At 38.2% G+C, this 21,927-nt stretch overlaps 1 protein-coding gene across 2 annotated transcripts in view; it reads left to right on the top strand.

The window, feature by feature from the left end:
* The window catches only part of Nebl (nebulette), a 327,715-nt gene that overhangs the window by 182,022 nt on the left and 123,766 nt on the right, over positions 1-21,927 (top strand). For both annotated transcript variants that reach the window (XM_026402385.2, XM_077802715.1), the window contains exon 4: positions 723-830. In XM_026402385.2, the coding sequence (XP_026258170.1) occupies positions 723-830 (108 nt within the window). The remainder of the gene's footprint in view (positions 1-722; positions 831-21,927) is intronic.

The raw sequence follows: 21,927 nt of genomic DNA, 5'->3' as shown, positions 1-21,927 counted from the left end.
AGGTCTTTAGGGAATACACCGAGAAGGGGAATAGTTGGGTCAAATGGTGGTTCCATTCCCAGCTTTATTGGAGGCTTCTTAAGTCCCGAGGTGTGGCCTATTTTATAAATATTTTCATAAGAATTATATACTCGCCATCTGGCGGTGTGGCTTTGTGTAATAGTGTCCATATGCTTTGCCTTGTGAGCTAGAGTGAGAAGAACTTAGGTACAGGACTGTTTATTTTGTTTGTGTCCTTTATTCAGAGAACAGTTCAAGCTCAGGACAATGCTTTGTCATTGACAAGACAGGCCTGAGGGGAGAAGATTTAACTTTGTTTTTCCAGTAATAGTATTAATATTGAGGATGATGATAACTATTAGTTACCTGTTCCCATCAGCCACGTACATGCATGGAATCATTTGATCCTATTCCTACAACCAATTATATTGCTTCTCTTGTTGTCACCGTTTGACAGATAAGACCACTAAGGCCCAGAATGATGAAGTAACTTGCCTGAGATTGCACAGATAGTAGGTGGAGTTGCTGGGACATAAACCAGGTGGCCTGGCTATGTGCTGCTAAGTTTCAGGGTCCCTCTTGCTGAGACCTGTGTTTGTGGGCATTGCTTCCAATCCTAGCATCTTCTTGGGCTCTTGTCTGTCCTGGATGGGATTTGTGATTCATCTATTTACTTTTCTTTTTTCATTTTTCTCCCCTTTTATTTTCTTCCTCCTTCTTAGGTCAAGTACAAAAGAGATTTTGAAGAAAGCAAAGGGAGGGGCTTCAGCATTGTAACAGACACTCCGGAATTGCAGCGGCTGAAGAGGACGCAGGAACAAATCAGTAATGTAGGTGCCTGCGGCTTCGTGACTTGGCAGCTCTAGAGTGTGTTTGTGGAGGGCAGTGTGAGTCTGGGTGTCTTGGAGGAGTATATGTTGTTGTGGTGTCAAACAACTGCGCCTGTGAGATCCCTTCCCTCCGACTTCACCGCCATCTAGAGCCTATCAGTTACTGTCATGCACTATCTTACTACATTTTAAATAGTTCTCAGCTTCTGAATCTTTCCAAAATAGGATTTTTATAACTAAGTTTAAAAAAGTTTTTTTTTCCTTGTGGCTAAACATGCAAAATATACATAAAAGGTTAAGTTATCTTGAAGAATCTTACATTTGCTAATTACATGTATGGATAGCTTAATACTTTAAATTAGATATGTGTTGAATCATGCATTCTATCTAATTTTGGAGATAAACATTTATGTATGTACTTACGAAAGCTGCATCTTTCTGGGTACTATGTTTTCCTTTAAAAAGAAAATTGGGACTCACAGAAGTTTAAAACATATTAGAGACAGGAAAGTGTTGGTTTAGTACTTATTAAAGGTGGCTAAATGATTCATTCTTAATTTTTTGTAACTCATATGTGTGATTGTTTCTTCCAAAGTACTGTATGAAATGTACCCAAATTTATTTTTCTACAAAATTAATTCAGTGATAGATATCCAAGAGGAAATATGAATGAAAATCAATAGCTGCGTGATAAAATTAGAAGCAAACATGCAAAACTTATACCGCTTTTCATGAGAAGTGGATTTTGTGTGTCACATGATTTGAGAAAAAAATTTTAATTGTCCAAAGTTAAAAAACAAAACATTTGATGTCTAAAAAAAATGAATTTAGGGAGTGGGAGGAAGAACAGCACACTGTTTTTTTTTTTTTTTAAATCATATACCCTAAGGTTTACCCATTGTTTGGTCTTTAAATGGGCATTTTATATTAGTAAGGGCTTTTTCCTTTGAAGAGAAAGAGTTGAATTTTAAAGATTCATAACATTTGTCACTTAGTTTTCCTACTGCATTCCAACAACCTGCCAATCATGAACAGTGAAGATCACTCTTCTCGTCTTCCTTCCCCTTTATTCTTTCCTTAAAAATCCACTTTTGCTTTTAAAAATGCAAATCAGAGACACATTCCACAAGCAGTGACATTCAGTAGCATTTCTTTCTTTTGATAATTTTTGGAAATTAAAAAAAATAAAAGCAATGCTGTAAAAAGCAAAGTTGTATCGTAAGTCTTCAACTATCATAGAAATTTATTTCAAAAAGAATCCAACATTTCTACTCAAGACATCTACATGACAGCTACTGGAAAGATTGCAGTGGATTCCAAGGTAAGCCTTTTCATTTATATTCAAATTAAGTCAATATTCATATTTAAGTAGAACAGAACTGATCACATTTCCATCCTTTATCATTAGCAGGCATATACATTTTATTCAATATCAGAGGTCATAGCCAGATCCCTTCTTAAATATGCAAAGATGCCTTATGACACAGGTATGTATTAATCTATATTTATCATATACATAGCGTTATGTATAAAGCCCCAATTAGATTAAGCCTACAATTTAGAGAATGCTAAATTTTTAAAGCATATAATTTAGATATTTTTTTAAAAAACATTGTTTTGTGGTGTCTTGATGTTAGCAACCTTAGCAGACTTCTTTTAGTCACTGTGAGGCTTCTTAACATTTGGGTAACAGTAAAAAATACGTAGATTTCACAATGTTACTGTTCAGGACCTACTCCTGAGAAAGGGAGGCTGTCAATTATTCTGAGGTCTAGAAAATTTATTATTCATTTCTAAGCTTCTAACTTCATAAACTTTTCCCATTACCTCACTGGGTTTTCCATATTACTAAAAGATCTTTTCCTGTAAGAAATTGGGGATTGATCTGAAAGTCATACTTTGGTTAGTCTGGTTTTCCATCCACCTGGGGAACAATATTGGCTCAAACCCAGATAGGTTTGACAGGGCCTAGATTGTGTCTGTTTTAAGAGGAAGAAGGTATGAAAGTATCTAGATTGGGAAAACCCCAGTATCTTCTTGCTGGAGATGCTGGGAGGGAGCTGACTCATCTTGAACATCCTAAGGGATGTGAGATTTGTGAGTCTTAATTAGAACTCCAAGTGCAATACGTGTTGATCTAGGTGGGTTAACTAAAGTGTCTTCATGATCTTTATTTCCCCCTTTGTTCCATGTTCTTATATATTTTTCGTCCATTTTATCTTTAAATATTATATGGCTCATTCTAAACTGCCATTAGTCCCCCTTGGACTAATGGAAGTATAAAGACATAAAGCAGTGACAACTCCTAGGTGTTTTGGGTAATATGTTATGGATGAATGGGCATTTTTGATTGCTTGTGTCTGTGTCAATGTTATGAATTTTTTTTCAGTCACTTTCACATTCATTTGTGAAGGATTTGAAATCATTGGGATATGCCCCCTCAGTCTGCATATGTTACTGAAGTGTGGGATAAAGTACAACTATAAATTTCAAATTGTGTGTAATAAAAGAGGTGAGAGTGGGTTAGCCCTGCCTTCTTTCTTATGGAACCTATAATGACAGCGTATTGAACAAGGGAGATTTATTAAATCCTGCAATTTAAAATTCTTCTGCTATGTTACTCAGAATAGCTATAGAAAGAAAAAGAGAAGAGGTATGATTTTAGAATTTATTTAATGGTTGGGAAGAAATAGAACTTGGCTTCTGAAATAAAGAATTGTTCTTTTATTTTCCAATTTTGTTCTACAAGATTGTCTTCATCTTATTCAAAATATTACTATTCAGGTGGAGTTTAATAGAGGTTATTTATGAAAATAGAGTATTGGACTTGCAAACAGATTTTTATGGGAAATCAGGATATCCAGTCAAACCATTTAATTAAAGATATTATTCAGAAGTTCCAATTTTGCTTCAGATGCATCACTTCAACAGAATGCAGCCTGACAGCCTTTGTGGACAGCATCAACAGATTTTTCATGGTTAAATCACTTAATCATATCCTCCTTCTAGGTCCCAAATTCTATGGATCATTTTATTTTGTTACTATTATTATTTGTAGTGCCGAGATTGAATCCTCAGATTTGTGCATGCTAGGCACGTGGTGCTCTTACCATTGAGCCACATGGCCAGCCCCGTCTTTGCATTTCCTTTAACAATGTTTTAGGAAAATGTTCTTAAAGGACAGTGTACAAATAAGAATTGGAGAATGCTATGTCCTTGGGGAGTTTTATAAAACCGTTTATCTCTTGTTATTCTAGCTCTAGCCTGTGTGGGTAATTCTAAAGGCATTTCTCTAGTTTTGAGTGGTTCACCTTCAGGTTTATATACAGGTGCCCGGAGCAGGATGTGTAGCAGCATCCTTGCCAGGCATCCAAGGTACCCAGTGTAGCCTGACAGAGATTATTGATGCATTTTCTTCTGCCTGTTTACACACCCATATAAGCTGCACTTTCAATTAGCTGAGACAGCCTGGGGATCAATTGTGATATAAAATGGTAAAGTCGAACCCCAGGAGACTTTTACAGACTTTGTGCTGTGGGTAAAAACTAGGTGTTTATTTTCTCATTTATTTGGGGGGGGGAAGAAGAATATCAGGTGAAAAAGGGAGAAAAATACCCAATGAGAAAATGATACATTTTACAGCCCGACTGAAATAGTAAGTGGATCATTATTTGATTTGTCAGGATTTGTGCTTGTTCTTGATATACACAGGGAGTATTTTTACATGACTCTGCTGTGTGTCTGGCTGTACCCTCTTAGATCAGTGTTCTTACCACTGTTGTATTCTTTGCCTTGTCTATAATTTTGGTTATACATCCTGTTTCCTAAATACCCTTTTTTTTTTGCTATCATTTTCAATCCAGTGTATCCATTTATAAGAAATACTTGCTTGCTTTACAAGAAAAGCTAAGATTGGAGCTTTTTTTTAACATTATAGAAAAAAAATCTTTCAGTAATTTGATCCTGAAGTGTAATTACTTTTAACTGTTTTTTGATAACAGCCACATAATTTTTAATTGACTTCTTGGAATTTAAAATAAATTATATGCCCGTTAATAAGTTTGCATTGATACTGCTGATTTAGTTTCCTGAAATTTTATGAGTTAGCTTCAGAAATATTAGATTATTAGAACTAAACATTATGTAATAATTGAATACAGTGTCTACAGACTATTAAAAGATTTGATTCAAAGTTAGGTTGAATGTAAGGGTGAGCATGTGAGGGTAGAGATGATTATCTAGGGATTTGGTCTCTGTTTGTAATTTAAATAAATCATTTTGACAGAGACTGACTGTAACCATGTTCAGGCTGCTGACAGTGTGAAATTGAGTTGTACGGTGGACAGAAGACAAGCAGTCAAGAGAAATCCCCAAAGGCAAAATTTGTTATGTAATTGGGTCAACTCATGCATGAGAAATGCATGTTAATTGTAAACGGGTGGCAAAATTATCTTGTAGGAGGCAATTAGGTCTTATATGAATCTGAACAACTGACATAGGAGGTTTTCTTTTTATATTCGGCAAACATTGAAAGTTTTTTTTTTAATTTTTAAGTGGAGAAATGTAGGAATTAGAATAGCATTTAACATGGAAACAGACTTCTAATTTTTTCCCATGTACAAGAAACAACTTTGATAACTAATGAAAATTTTAAATGAAAGCTTCTGATTTTGAGTAGCTAAGTCTAATACACGAAGTAGTTTGAAAAGAGAATAGACTGGTATTTGTGTTATAACTAGGCTGATTGACATAGATGACTAATTATGAGGTCAATTGTTAAGATGTGAGCCCTTGAAGATTCATCGCTTTACTGAGGGAATCTCTATGTTGTTTTAATGGACTGTACCTTGCCTCCAACTCATTGTGACCAGTAACTCCAATGCAGTCCCAAGCAATATAGTGGATCCATCAGTAGCAGTATCTTTAAATCAGAGATCAAATATGTGAAAAAAAAGCAATAGAGCAATAGTCTATGTTTTTCTTATAATATCTAACACATGGATGAATACTTCATTCATTTTTTGATCACTCTGACACATAGCATCCAATAAGATGCTCTGAACAATCTCTACCAAAGGAAAGGATTTCCAGAAGGAATACTTAGACTTTCATGAGAACAACGTATGGAAAATGACCTCTTGGTCCTTTCCAATTCGTGGTTTACTTTACACCTGGTTTTGCTTTATTTTTCCATGTAGGGCAGAACTTCAAAGGCTGATCTCTTCTTTTTTATCCTCAATTTTCTAACCCCAGTCACTTAAAGGAACAAATATGTCCCAGACCAGTAATGGCTTGTGCATGGCTAACCCAAGAGTTGTGGTTATCAGATGACATCTTCTGGAGAGAAGCTTTGGGAAGATGCCTCATGGTCATGGAATTAGCACATGCAACTTCTTGTAAATGAGAGATTAAGGAGGGGCAGACGATTGATTTGATTTCCAAAGATCTTCCTCTTGTGAAGACCTTTTTCCCATTCCTTTCCTCTCAGTTGCACTGAGTTCCTGCAGTAGCCTCCTAAGTGATCTTATCTCCTTCCAGGTGCTTTGTGCTCCTTGTGTCTTAAACACCATTACCAGCTAAATCTTTCTGGTATATCTCTTTTTTCAGGACTTTCATTATGACTCACTAACAAACCATCCTGGACCTCCATTTTGAGTAGGATCAAGCCTAATCTCTCCTGAACCCTTTCATTCTATCTCTGAAGATCCTCCCCAATTGCTCCTAAATTATTTTCCACCTTAGCTTTGTCAACTCTGTCCATTTCTTTTAGGCCTGGCTACTTGGTTCTGGACTTTTCCATGAATCATTCCTGTTGTTTAGGACAGTTTCTCACTTCAGTAACAGATATCCCAGCCCTCCGATCCCAGACGCACAAATACCAGCTCCAGCCTTCTTCCTGGTCTCTGGATTATTGCAGTGCCTTGTGCCTTGTGCTGTCCTTTGTGCCACTCAGTGCACACATCATAGCCCGCTTTATGGTTTTAATTAGTATTTCATATGTCTAAATATTCTACCTCTTAAACATGAAGGCCAAGATCATCCATGTCATTTTCAGTCTATTTTTTGTATCTCCAAGAATGGACAGTTTGGTGCTTTATATTTTATCTTTCTTGTTGCACTGTTTATTGTTTTTTTTTTTCCTCCTCCTCTGTGGTGCGGGGGATTGAACCCAGGGCCTTGTGCATGCAAGGCAGGCACTCTGCCAACTGAGGTATATCCCCAGCCTTCTTGTTGCACCCTTTATTTAGGATGTGTCCCTGTCCCTTGCTTTGCTTTCTGGACTAGTCTCTTGACTGCTCTCACTCTGCTCCAGGCTATTTTTCACATGGTTTCTTGCAAATTCTTCCTAAAGTACATATCTGATTATGCCACATTCTTCCTCAAAGTCTGTCAATGGCTCCTTACTGCATTTAGGATAAAATAAGAAAACCTTTACATGGGATGTGAGGCTGTCCCTGCTTCATGATAGCAGAGATCTCCAGCCTGGGTGCTTTCCTGCCCTCTGAGCCTGGTGCACCTCCACGTCTGCCTGCAAGCTCTTGCCGGCCTCCCATCTGTGCTGGCTTAGTGGTTCCCTTCTCTTCCCAGACCTTGGCCTCTATGCTGCTCTGGCTGACTGCTTCAGCAGCTGCATTATGAGTTTTCTTCCACCCAGAATGAACTTTGTGAAGATATGGCCTAGCATGGTGCCCAATTTGAAAACAAATAAATTGACAGGGTTCCTTAACCCCCCCCCCCTTTTTTTCAGAAGGATTTGCCTTTCTATCCACTTCTCAAGTCTAGGTCCATTTACTAGGAGATGAACCACATCAGAATGAAAAACGGATCTGTCCTTTCAATGCAAGATTGTTAGTGCCTAAAACAGTGCTTGGTATATAGCAGGCGCCCAGGAAATATGTACTGAATAAATGAATGTTAACTATTGTTGCATGTTCTTTCTCATGAAACCCCTCTTTGCAAAAGAGCCTTTGTTTTTCAAGATTGTTTTGAATTGTGTTATTCTTGTTTGTGCTGCTTGATACCTATTTTTCATTTCCTGCTACTTAAATATTCAGTGACTTCTTTAGTTTTCTTGAAAGATTGTAGCAATACTTCCTTAATAAAGGGGAGCCAGTATGTCACCCAGGAATTCCTTATATTGGAAATGCACACACTGGCCTGTTCTATAATGTAGCCAAAGAATTTTCTTTTTTCTTTCTTTCTTTTTTTTGGCTAACTTAAGTATCTAAAAAATAGGACTTATATTAATCTACTTGAGCTGTCATCACAAACTACCACCAGCTGGGGGGCTTAAACAACAGATATTTAGTTTTTCATGTTGCTGGAGGCTGGACATCACAGACACAGGTCCAGCAGCATTGGTTTCTGGTGAGGGCTCTTTTCTTGGATTGCACATAGTTGCTGTCACCCATTCTCTGTGACCTCAAATGGCCTTTCTTGGTGTGTGCACATGGGGTCAAGGGGAGAAAGCTGGTGTTGATAAGGGCATCAGGGTATGGGATCTGAGCTCTGCCCTTGTGGCCTCATTTAACCCGAGTTATGTCCTTAAAGGCTCTCTCTCCAAATGCATCACATTGGTGGCTAGGGCTTCAAAATTGGACCTTTTTTGGGTGGAGAGGGCACAATTCAGTTCATAATAGGGCTGAATGAGGGATGGTCTCCATGTATCATAGGGAAACTTTAAGGTAATTAAGTGACATGCATTTTGTGAAGGTGCTTTGAATAATCCAAGGTAGGATACAATAGGATGCTACTGTCATAAGCGAGAGTCCACAGTGGAGTTAGAGGACACCACCCTCTGCGGCCACTCCTGGAAAACTCCTACATTTATTTATTTGTTTGTTTGTTAATTAATTTATTTATTTTCCTATTTCAACCTAAAGAATCCTACCCCCCGTAAAAAAAGAAATCCACATCCTTTTAGATCCTATTTTCAATTCTTAAGTGTCCCTTTCAAATCTCTTTTTATTTGCAGTTTTTGAGCCATAGTCATTGACAAAAAAAAAAAAGGTGGGGGATAACTTACATTAGTAATTGTGCTTTTATATTTTTTAGGTCTTAGTTGAATTATGTAGTTCAGAATATAGACTCGGCCTGTCCTGGGCTGGCGTTTGGTCTGGGCAGATGTGAATAAAAGGGTGGGACAGAAGAGTGAATGATAGGAAAGAAACATTCCAGGCCCTAGGATCTAACAAAGGCCAGATTTTTGGAGAATATCTTAATTTCTAGTGAATTATGTAGATTTAAAACTTAAAAAAGCATCTGAGTTTATTAAGCTTTTGGGGACCTACCTACAGTGACATCATGAAATCTCACCTAGATATTTGTGGAGTCCCAGATGTCGACTATCATTAATATTTGTGCCACATGATTATGATTTTGGTGGATTGGGGGAGGTAAGTTTAAAAGTTTTTTTTTAAGTTAACAAGAATAATAGTCAAATGATATTTTAGCTTATTAGAAGGTTATAAATCCAGGGAGGCATTGTTTGGGGATATATTTCAAATTCCATTGGTAATCCAAGTCACCAATGTACAATTAGAGAACATTTCATGATTTGGAAGTTAGAAGCAAGAGTGTGGGATTTAAAAAAAATACACACACACACACACACACACACACAGAGCTATGTCCTCTTATTTGCATTTCATTTTCCTAGAAAAATATGTCATGAAAACTACATTTCTGGGTGTTTTTGCTCATGTTTCCTTCTGTAGTTTTCTTCTCTTTCGTGGCTGCTCTAGTTGTCTTGTAGCTCTTTTCTCTGCACAGAATCGTGCAATGGTATGTACAGAAGGAGGTCACTAAGTTTCTGTTTGAAGGATCTCTAATGGTGAGGTCCTCAGACTTTACTGAGTTCCAAGGTCAAGAACCAGGAAGTTCTGATTTCTTGACTTGCCCATATTTTTTATTGGTTTTTCAATCACGTCCCCTCTCACCAGTCCCTGTGGGTTTCAGAAAACTAGAAGAACAGCTTTTCTGGATGCTTTCATGTCTATACTAGAGCATATGGAGTGACTGGGAAAGCTTCAGTGGAAAAGGAGGTCCTCAGTGGAATATACAAACATATTTGGGGGGAAAAAGCAGGAGGGATGAATTTGGTAAGAGCAGGAGCACCCAGCACCAGCTTGTCGGGTTTTAGGGAGAGATACTATTGTGATTCTCCTGCATCAGACTCTTGTGCTGATGGGATTACAGGTGTGCACCACTGCACCTGGCTGAAAACCTAATTATTGACTTAGACTTTTTTAGTGTTTAATGTGTACTAGGCACTTTGTTAGGAGGCAGGGAATATGAAGAATAAAATAGGTAGGACCCCTGGTCCATGAAACTTGTGGTTAACCTCTGACAAATAAGCAGGTAACTACTGTAGCAAGTATCTACATCTATTTGATAATAAATTTAATTATCTAAGTGTGATGAATGTTTTGATGGTGGAAACATTGTGTTAATATCAGAGGGTTGACTGATGCAGTTTGGGAGGCAAGGGCTATGTAATCCTAATGGTTTAGGAGGCTGAGGTAGGAGGATCACAAGTTCAAAGCCAGCCTCAGCAATTTAGTGAGGCCCTAAACAACTTAGCAAGACCTTGTCTAAATAAAATATTAAAAAGGGCTCAGGATATGACTCAGTGGTTAAGCATCCCCGAGTTCAATTCCTAATATCAATCAATAAATAAACAAATAAATAAATAAAATGATTTTCAGAGTTTTACTGAATCATGGACTTCAATAGTGATTTTTGCTGTTTGTTTTTATAGCAGGTGCTATAAATTTTTTTTGAAGTTTTTCTATTTCCCTAAATCTGCTTTCCCTATTCCCTGTTTGCCTGTCAGTAAAAGTTCTCAGAAAATACAATTCAAAATTAAATCAAACCACCTGAGTTGCTTAGCAGAAATTCAAGTGAAGTAATAAATGTGTCTTCAACAAAACAAAAGATTAACTCACACCATAGTTTTATACATAAAAATGTCAGAAATGTTCAGTTGTGGTCAGCTTCTTAATTTCAGGATGGTTAAAAAGATATTTAAGATATTAAGATTTAATATCTTAAATACTTGCATACATTTATGATCTTTGATATATGATTTTGCTCCTTTGATTTTGATAAAATCAAAAGTAAAATTATGGATATTTTCATCCCTCTCTTCTCCTGCCTCCAGTCTATATTGTGGTACTTTTAAATTGTACATTTTTCACAGCAGGATCCCAACTATTGAGAAAGCATTTCGCTTTTGAAAAACATACATACACCTGGAGTAGCTAACATAGAGGTGAGGCGTGTTTTCCACATGTATGGAGAGTATACACATGGGTTTGAGTGAAGAGCTAGGAAAGGACATGGGAACATTGGTTAGTGCTGTTTGTTTTCCTCCTTGAGTCTTCTTGGCCCAGTCTATGCTGACAACAAACCACTGGGACGTCCCCTCAGTGCTGTGGGATCTTTTCCTGCCAAATATTGTTCTCTTGCAAGATTAAATAGCTGAATCAGTGTGGCCCGAATCTTGATCCTGCTGAGAATATTAAGACTCCTGCGGGTTGTAGTACAGATTAGCTGGTGAGAGCTCTGTTGGAGAAATAAAGTGAGTTTCTCTAAATGAATTTAACAACTGCTGTGAACCTTTTTGTGTCCTCCAGCATGAGTGGTGTGTGCTGGTAGTTAACCATTTATTTCCCTCATTTTCTCCAAAAGTTGCTCTCGTCCACCCCTGTGCATTTATTGCCAATAGTTCATAACTTTATTTCGCATTCATGTTTGGCCAGAGGAGCCGTTTTATACATTCAATTATAAAGGGCTGTGGAGTCTAAATCATTATTTAGTTGATTTCTTTAAGGAGGAAAACTGTATGTTTTTTTTTGTTTGTTTGTTTTTGTACTTATAAAATGGGAAGGCTCTAGTGTCTCTGGTGGAAGTCAATAAACCACACCACTGGGTTATTCAGTGTAAACTGATCAGTGTGTTGTATTTGCATCCTGGGCTTCACGCTATTGGTTGAAAAGGTGTGACATCTTTACAAAGAGGTAGGACTGAGGACTAACTCTATTTATGTCACTCTCAGCCTCTGTTTCATTGCTTTTCGGCCTCTAGGGTGAGATTAAAACTAGTAAAGTTCTGAATTCCATGAACACTATGGTGCTTCTTCCCTGGATGAAATAAATTTTAAAAATCAACAAGAATAAAACCAAACTCGAAACCACAGAATGCACAGATAACCTGAAAATGATTGGAAGTGTTTTGTGTCACCCAGTTGCAGTCTTCTAAGTTGGTTGAACTCTCCTCCATACGGGGGCCCTTTATCTCCTTAACTTGCAAGGCACGAGCTCAGTCTCCCTATGAAGCAGTCTTCCCATCCGCTGCCCACTTTATTCCCATTTGTCTACTGACACTTCTACCGTGTGTGTTTGTGTGTGTGTGTGTGTGTGTGTGTGTGTGTGTATGTCTGTGACTGCAATTTGCAAAGGTTAAGCAGAACACGATTATAATGAATAACTATTACATCCATCAGTGCTATTTTACATGTTTGATGACGGTCGCACAGATGATTACTGTGACTGTTATAATATTATTACAAGAAATCTTTAATTAAATTATTATTTTTTATTTGTTGCCACAATATACCAAAAAATAGGGTGCTGGCAGGTGGGAGGGAGGATGTTGGCCTAAGAGAAGCTTCAAGAAGACAGAAGCAGAGTTAGTTTGCCAGCCTGCCTCTGCCCTCATAAAATAGCCTCTGTTTGCCATCACCCTAGCAGATGAGGATGTCAGACACAGGACCACCTGATCTTAAGCCTGTGTTTTCTGAATACTTTGAAAGCCAGCTTTCAGCTGTCCTGATACTGTCAGTCAAAGCCTTGGCAATAGCACCAGGATGTTCTGACCTCTCCTCTAGTTTGCTATTTGTTTTGGATGCATGACTCTTAGAGTCACATCGGCCATTGTCAGAATGTGCAGTCATTCAGAAACAGACTTTGAAGGTGCATTTGAAAATGACTCCTAAGTATTAAACTGTAAATTCTCTAAGATATCATCAGTGATTTAAAAAAAATCAGCAGTTCAAATGGACAAAAGAATGAATGCGTTATCTTTAATGTTAAATGCCAGCAGGATTTTCATGTCTAGCATCCTGTTTTCAGGTTTCTAATATTAATATTATAATCCCCTTTTAAATTGTGAACAATATCACACATAAAAGTGGCCTATAGAGGTTTATGTCTAGGTCAAAGAGTGTAATAATACACACACCTGTGAACCCAGCTTAAGAAATAGAACATTTGAAAAACCTTTGAAGGCCCTTGTGTTTCCATTTATGCCTCAACTTCCTGACCGGTTACCAGGAATACAAGGGCCACAGCTTCTTGAAAACACAGATTTTTATTGTGAACTGATAAAAAGACAAAAAGACCATGTAAAAAGCCAACTCCCATATGTGAAAGCAGTATATAGATTTTAGAGAAAACGTGATTGACTTCTTAAACCGTTAAAGCACACACAGCCCATAAGGGAATCCTCTCAGTTCTCAATCATAGCCATTAAGACTCAATCATTGTGGTTTACTTCTATTAAAAAGTAACATTTGATATTTGTCCCCCCTGTGTTAGTCAGTTTTTCATTGCTGGAACAAAATAACTGAGATAATCCACTTAAAAAGAAGAAAAGTCTGTTCTGGCTCACAGTTTTGGAAATTTCAGTCTATGGTCACTTGGCTCTGTTGCTTTGGGCCTGGGGCAGCACAATATCATGGTGGGAATAGATGGTGCAAGATGCCTGTTCATCTCATGACGGCCAGGAAACAAAGAGAAAGAAGGGGGCTGGGGTCCCAGTGTCCCCGTCAAGGGCACACCCCTAGTGACCTAACTTCCTTCCTCTAGGCTCCATCTTCTAAAAGTTCCACTACTTCTGAGGAGTGCCACAGGCTGATGACTAAGCCGTTCACATGTGGGCCTTTTGGGGATATTTAAGATCCAAGGAACAATACCCCTACAAAGATGCCTACTGTGTGCCAGGAAGTCTGTCATGGTTGTTTTTTCAATTTTTTTTACAACAATCTCTAGAAATAGTTTCATTGCCCTTATGTCATGGAGGAGAGAACTGAAACTCAGGGAGGGTAAATAAATTTCCTAATGGCAAATGATCAATAAAGAGCAAAGCTGGGATTTGAGTCCAAGTTTTGGGTTTTCCCACCTGACTTCAAAATGTAGCGTTTTTTTCTTCATACCAAGAGTTTGGGAGCATTATTTGAATGTTTTTTTTTTTTCTGGAGTCCTTGTGCCATAGGGTGAATGTCAGAGATATTAGTTTTCTCTTGCTGGCACAGAAGCTAATTTATTCTTAATGGCATTTTGGCAACCACATAGCGAGTATCAGGACCACATTGAGGAGTTTCAGATTTCTTAATGCTAGAAACACAGCTCTTATCCCACAGGTTGACTCCTAGATGAATGTTCCTGTCTGTGCTGAGATGCAAGGTGGCTTTGAGTTTTCCTAGCCAAATCTTTCATGTGAGGTAGATGCTTTTGGTTTGCTGTTGAGGTTTAATGGTGCTTCTCCTTCTGAATATGCCTGTCTTCCCCATCCCACCCTCTCGGAAGACACCTACTCTGTGCTTGGCACTGAGATAGTAGCTGAGGATACAAGATCTTAGCACAGTCCTCCCCCAGAGCACAGAACTCAGCCTGTGAAGTGTGTTAGGAGAGAGATGAGGTTTTAGGGGTGTGGAGAGAACAGAATTGACACCTAACCCTTACTGGGGTTTGGTGACAGTCACAGATGACTTAGAGAAGGTGTCAGGAGATGAGTTTCTAAGAGGGAAAGAGGCTAGAGGCAAGTGAAGAATTGGTGATGGTGAGTGTTGGGTGGCAACGAAATCTCCACCTAGGGGACCTGTGGATACAAAGACTCAAGAATGAGACCCTGTGGTGGTTTGATGAAATTCAAATGTTCATTTTATCCTGAAGATTTTGAAGAGTCACTAAAAGACATTTTTTTTTCAGTAGGAGAATGACCCTAGATTTTAGCATCGCTGTTTGTCTAAGTATTGGGAGTAGGTTATCTAATCCTGTTTTAAACTTGGCCCCTGTGTGGGTCGGATTTCACTGTCATTTTCATCATGGAATCCTGGGGCTCCTTGTGTCTGTCTGTTGAGGCTGGGATGATTATAGCCCTAGTATTTGTGGGTATAGGTTTTTGGAGAAGAAAGAAAAAAAAAGGTCATGATTTCTTGCATCCCTGTATGTTTAAGTTGTGTGAATTTTAAAAAGTAACTTAGGCAGTTTTATTGCCTTGATTTAGAATTGAATGACAAATGTTGAACAAAGGTGTCTGTATGGTATGTAAATAGGGCAGTGGTGTGCTCACGCCCCGACTGTGACACAAGCCTGGGTTAACAAGTCTCAGACACAGTCTCAGGTTGGCAGGTTTGAGAGAGTGCAAATCCATATAAATATGTATGCCTTTAGCATTGCATGCAAATGCCACACTAGTTCTCATACAAATATGGAGAGAAAATTTTAGCTAACTGTCTGCAATGTGGGGAGTGCTGGTAACTCTATCTATCATGATGTTATAATACAAGTTAAACCTAAATGTCTGTTTCTGAAAGTTAGGTGACAAGTCCTACTTACTGTAGCTACCTTTGATTCAAAAATATAACTACCTCTTTACTCATTCTACAGGCCAGAGACTATCGACATTGATCAGCACAGGTCAAAGCAGTAGTTGTAAATAGCTCAAGGCATGATCCCTGTTCTCCTCAGGATACTATCTGTGGGTATCTGAAGCGGAGAAGAGACACAGTTATGAGAATGTCTGTTTTAGATTATTTAAACTTGGACTCCTGAAGTCCAAATGCAGAGGAACAAAATCCTAGTCTTTGAGTAGTTTTGAACAAATTAGTTTTATGTGTGTTAAGAATTGAGGACTCGATCCTAGTTAAAAGCAAAGGAAGTTAGTTTTGCATCATTAGAGAAACATGTAAGATACAAGAAATAACTTCCTACAATATGTGGATTATATGATAAATTCAAAAGGATCTCACAACTTTTAAAATGACCTATTCTAGCAGAGCATTACATCTCCATCCCTATGCCTCTCTCCTCTCGCATCTTAAATGGAAATGATAATATTGGATGCTTATTTTAAGTTGGGAGGATCAGTGAAAGCATGAGAGGAAAACCCTTGCGTGACTCAGAAGAAAGGCACTTAAAAAAAAACATGAAATTGAGCTCCCTCTATGGAGATAGCTGCACGAGGGGATGATTGGCTTTCCTTTTTGGACTTTTATAATTTTATTAAAATATAATTGAGAAACATGAGTAAAGCAGTTTAGTCTGGATGGAGAGAGCCAGGAAAACATGTGTGCCCTGATGTAGGAGAGCAGAAACCCCGTATGTCATTGGGCTGCTCTTGGCAGGTGCTCTTTTGAATCCTTCCAGATCACACATCGAAAGCAAAGTGGTGGTAATTATTCCTGAGGAGTCCAAAATGTTATGCTTTGAAATGGGATTAACACTGGGGGGGGGGAGAAGTGGAGTGTTTTATGAAGGGTCATTTTTTTTTTCTGAATGTTTTGTTCTTGTAAAGAATATTTGAGACTAGCTAATGTTGATGGCACTGAAAAAGAGTTGACCTACCCTCATTCACAAGGTGGGCGAACATTCAAGTCTATTGAACGACATTGGATTACAAGGTCATTTTGAAGGACCGAATAGGCAATAATTAAAAGAGGCAGAAATGAAACCATAATGAGCAGTAATCCTAAAGAAAATTAAAACACAGAAAACACTGCATTATTTATTTGGATTTAATGGGAACTTGCCAAGGAGAAGGCAGCTGGCTTTCTGCTTTTTTGGAATGTTTGTAGACTGGAAAAGAAGCTGTCCATCAGCTTTAAGCTCACACTTAATTCTTGCTGTTGGGCCAGATCTAACTGTAAAGTGAAGCGGAGAAGAGACACGGTTAACTACGTGATTCGGGACAGAAAAGACATGGTCTGTACTGACACGGAGACCCGAGTTTGCATTCTGCTGATCCCAGTCTCATCATTGCTATTCGCCATTTCCTAGCTTCTCTGCTCAGGAGAGTGTGGGGCATTGAGAGCTGATGTTTGCAAAGTGACAAGACCCGAGTTGTAGTAAAGTAGTTCTGCCTCATTCACTTCATTGTGTCTTAAGTTTCCACCTGTGTACAATGGGCATAAAAATACTTGCAGAATTTTTATGAGAGCTAAATATTAACTCTTAAGAGATCAGCCAAAGACTTGGCATGGTGCTTAAGAGTAGATAGGTTTTCTTATTGTTATGTAAGAAATTATTTTTAATTCCTCTATTTTTGGAGGAAAGTTTTTGGCATGAACATGCTTTAAAGAGTTACTCATTCAGCGTCCGTATAAATAGCAACAGTATTTCTAATCTTCAAATTTATGGCCATTTGAAAGTTTATTTTATTTTATTTGGATTTTCCAGAAGGAACAGTATTTTAATTACCATCACTCATAGTTTTGTATTAATAGCCTCATTAAATAATGTTGCAAAATTTTCTTGGGAGCTAATGTTCATTACAGAAATTTCACTGATAAGCATAGAAATTGGTCCTTTGAATGAGAATAAGCATATCAGCCTAATGATTCTCATTTATTCAAGGTGGAAAAATTCTTCTTATTAATTCAGCGTGGCACAACATATAAGTTAAAAATGAAATCATTTCCCAATTTGGCCTCATGACCCTAAGATTTTTAGATAATTCCCTACTGAAGTTTTGCTTCCTTACGAGCATTAGGATGAACATCAGGGTTCAAATGGGATGAAGAGATTGCATATTTCTGTGGGAACACCTATTTTCATTTAGAAAGGTGTAATATTTTATTTCTGCTTCTGCTTCATGAAAAGGCACAGATTCTAGATTAGTCATTGTCCATTACAGTGTTGGTACAAAGAAGAGGATCTGTCCCAGTGTCCATGCCATTTCCAGCTGGGGGAGATCTTTTAGGTCACTCACCGGGGTGGGCTTGCTTCCTAGGCTATCCTCCATTCTGTTTCTGTGTTTTTTCCCATGCATCTCTCAGTCACTTTGATAAAGAGATGCTGATGATCATCTGTAGCATTAGTGGATATTAGTATTCCTCATGGCCTCACAGGTGTCATTTGTCATGTTTAGCACAATCTTAGGCAGATTCAAAATTTTTGCCATTTTTCACCCAGAAATGAATTTATTTCGTGGTCATTGTTATAGATGCCCATGTTGTGTGTTATACTAAATCTGCATTTGAGAGAAAGTTATAGATGAGCCCTTGGGATGACTTTTGTTTTTTTTGTGTGTGGTGTTGGGGATTGAACCCAGGGCTTCGTGCATGTGAGGCAAGCATTCTACCAATTGAGCTATATCCCTAGCCCCCTTGGGGATATAGCTAAACGTCATTTTAGAGCACTTTCCAAGCCATGTTGAAGACTGAGTATTCTCTTTTTCCAGCCAGCTAGACTGTGCTTCCTTGAACTTAGGGAATGTGGCTGGTCATAGTTTAAACCCCAGCATCAGACAGGCTGCTTCACACATATTAGCATTCAATACATGTTTTCATGAATTGATTAAAATTGTGTGTGGCATTTGTTTCACTGTTGCACAACATGTAAGTTTATTTCCAGATTTGTTTCCTCTCAAAACTCTTCTGAAGCTCTGACCTATCTTGCCATACTCCTAGATCTCTCCTCCCATTTTGCTCCTGACAGAAATGTTGCAATGTCTTAAAGATCAGTCTGTTAATGAGATATTAGGTGCATTGTAAGTGTTAATAGCTGCACCTTGCGTGAGTCAGGAGGTGAACGGCTGAAATAAATAGTCATTAAATCTAAGCACAATAAAGGTTTATTTCTGTCTGACATCACAGTCCAATGCAGGTTGGTAGCAGAGGGCTTGGCTCCATGCAGTCATTCTGCTATTCAGGTCCCTTTAATCTAGTGTCTCTGTTATCCAATTAGGCCTTGCAATCTACAGGGTGAACTGCACTGGGTATAGAGTCAAGCAAAGACAGATTTTGTAGTGTAGATTGTGAGAGGTTTTAGGGCTAGGCTTGGACATCATGTATACCATGTCCATTCATATTCTACTGGCTAGTTATTTGGACTCACCCACCACAGAATGTTTGAAATGGGGAGAAGCAAAGTGCCCAGAAGTGCAACAGAAAGCAGGTTTTGTAGAGGAGTCAGTCCCTGCTATATGTCCTTTTATCAAAAAATCTTTCTAGGCTAGGATTAAATAGTGTAGAGTGTTCCCTTGGCATCTGAGGTGCTTTCCCTGTTCTTCCTAAGGTTGAACTGGAGTTTCAGGGAGAAGTAGGCACTCTTACAAAAAGCACAAAAATAAAGATGGAGGAACTTTTAATGTTCCCAGTGACCATATACTGAACAGAGAAACCCTACATGGTCATGAGGAGACGACTTCCTATATACTCACCCTCTCAAGATAAAAATGGTCATTGTCCCCATTTGAGAACTATGTCTGGGGGAAACAAGTGCCAAGTATGTTATATCCAAATTTACTAAACCATGGGGCTTAATTCTGTTTCCTTTCATAACTTTTTGAAATTTATATTCACCTGCAATTCCTGAGGATAACTCAGATATCTAATGGTATGCAGGTAAGTTTTGAGGAGGATATTCTGTGAAAATTAATTTTGAGTTATAGCCTTTGTGCAAAGCTAGTTCCTGAGGCCATTTGGTGACTTAGAAGTGAATATTTCTCATGAGGCCAGAGGTGACAATTTATAAATTTACTCCAAAAAAGGGCCAATTTGCTTTCAGACAACAAGAAGCTCATATACATAGAAAAGTATGAGCAACCTAAAGGCTTCAGAGAGTTTGTGGAAATTCCCAGTTGAAGCCTACAGAATGGCAAACACATTGGGAGAATTTGGCTTCTTCCAATCTCTTGTGCCTTTTTTTTTTGTCCCACAAACTCGTGTGTGTATTTTATGAAGTGTTAATGCAGTTAGTATCTAATGTTTCTAATTTATGCAATTGGATATTTCATAAATGGGTTTTCTGCATGCAAGCATTTGTACACATTAATATTTATGCAAGCATTCAAATCAATGCAAGGGCATCTGTCTGCATATGTGATGAAAATATGCATATGCATGAACATTTGTACCAGGGGATGAGTCCCCAAAGTTAGTGATTGCTGAGGTTACAGTTTTTGACTTTTGTCCTTTTGACAAAATTTCCATGACTAGAAGAGGCTTGCGGAGAAATAGCACAACCATGAATATTGACAAATAAAATGGTTTAACTGAATCTAATAGGTGTGAATGGCAAGTTCACACCTTAAAGCTCTTTCCATCAGTGATAGGATTTTTTAAAAAAAACAGTATTTTACGATATGTAGCAGTTTTCACAAAAAGCATTTGGTCTAATAAAAACACCAATACAAATAACAGAGTTGGTGGTGAAATAAGTTTGTAAAAAATATTTCCTTTTCTGTTCTTTCCGTACTTCCCTCCCCTTCTTTCTCTTTCTTTCTTCCTACTTATTTCAGCTTGAATTTGATGTCTAGAAATAGATCGACTCAGTTGGGATGGGGCTTCCTTTGCTTCGTTTTAGGGTGCCTGGAGGATTGTAACGGATGGCAAATATAGGGGTGCTTAAGAGGGAAGGGTTTTGATCCAAGCCTTTTATGGTAACTTTTGGTATTTTGGGCCCATGTCATGGTAGGGGGCTGTAGCATCTGTGTCTTGGATGGGCACAGGAATCTTTCCTAGGCTGGACCCAGTGTCAGGAATCTACTCTTCATGCAGTCTTACGAGCCTCCCCAGGAGGCCTGGATCCTCTCCAGACCACTGCTATGGATTCAAAGGGTTCACAGGCCTTGTTGCTTGGTGGTCCACTGCCCCCCATCTTGTATCTTTGTTAATCTAGAGGACAATTTCTCTTTGATCTCTTATAATTCTGATATGTCTGTTTATTAGGTTGAAATAGCAAAGTGTTTCTCTTAATTTATATACTTATTTATTTATATACTGGTACAATTTATAGACCCTCTGTTAACAATTTATGGTAGACCAAGAATAAACAGAGTCGATTTTGGAATATCAGTTTTGCAGTTTAAAGATGTGTTAAAGATTTCTTTCTTTCTTTTGTTTTGCACCCTATTTCTGAGGAATTTCAAATCCACCGGCTGTTTGGAGGGGACTGAGAATTATGAATGGTGTATCTTTCTTGTCATAATTAAATGACATCTTCCCATTGAGAGTTTGCTTAGTTTATTTTGAGCAGAAGTGCCTAGGAGTTATTTTTTTTTTTTTTTGTCTTGTGGGAAAGGAAAGGCTGAGAAAACCCATGACTTAGGTGTGCATTTGAAAGAAATTGCTCGCTCAGAGTTGTGTCTCTTTCTTAAAGCCCAGATAGTATATATTTTTCACGATTGACTTGGGTCTGGGTGCAAGTTTTGTTTTGTGTTTTATATTATAGGTAAGGCTACAACTATCCATTTAATAGGTGTGGATTGATTAGAAGGTTCCACATCTCTGGTGGTATTGCCTATGTTGAATGTTTTCCAGTTTAATAGCATTGTAGGCAAATCCTATGGTATAGAATTTGGGTCCTGGATCACATAGGATCCTGTATGTTGGACAAATCTTAGAATCATTCCTAAGGAAGATTTTTGTTTGGACTTCTAACTTCTAACCAACAAAAGAGTTGGTATTTATAAACAAGTGACCTCTATTCACTATTTCTAAGCAGAAGACATTCAGTGAGTTTCAATCAGAGTAGGTAGCAAGTGTGAAAGTTTTGCTCTAAGAAGAACTTCCAAGTAGAAGGCATGGGAGGAATGCTAGAGTGAGCAAAGGGGAGAGTAGTATAGGATGTAGGAGGAGAAACCTAAGCAGGCACAGGAGAAAGAATTGGGATTGTACCATGACTGCAAAAGAAGCCACTGGAAGTTTTGAGGTAGAGATGTGACATAATTTTATTTGTATATTTAAAATGATTACCTTGGCTGGTGGGTGGGAAAAAATGAATTTTATAGAGCAGGAGTGTGTACAGGAATTGGCTATGCGGGACAGGTAAGATATGGTGGCTTGGACTAAGCTGGTAGTAATATAAATGGG

The sequence above is a fragment of the Urocitellus parryii genome, chromosome 9 (genome assembly GCF_045843805.1).
Source record: "Urocitellus parryii isolate mUroPar1 chromosome 9, mUroPar1.hap1, whole genome shotgun sequence".
Taxonomy (NCBI): Eukaryota; Metazoa; Chordata; class Mammalia; order Rodentia; family Sciuridae; genus Urocitellus; species Urocitellus parryii.
This window is presented reverse-complemented; position numbering and strand designations above follow the sequence as displayed.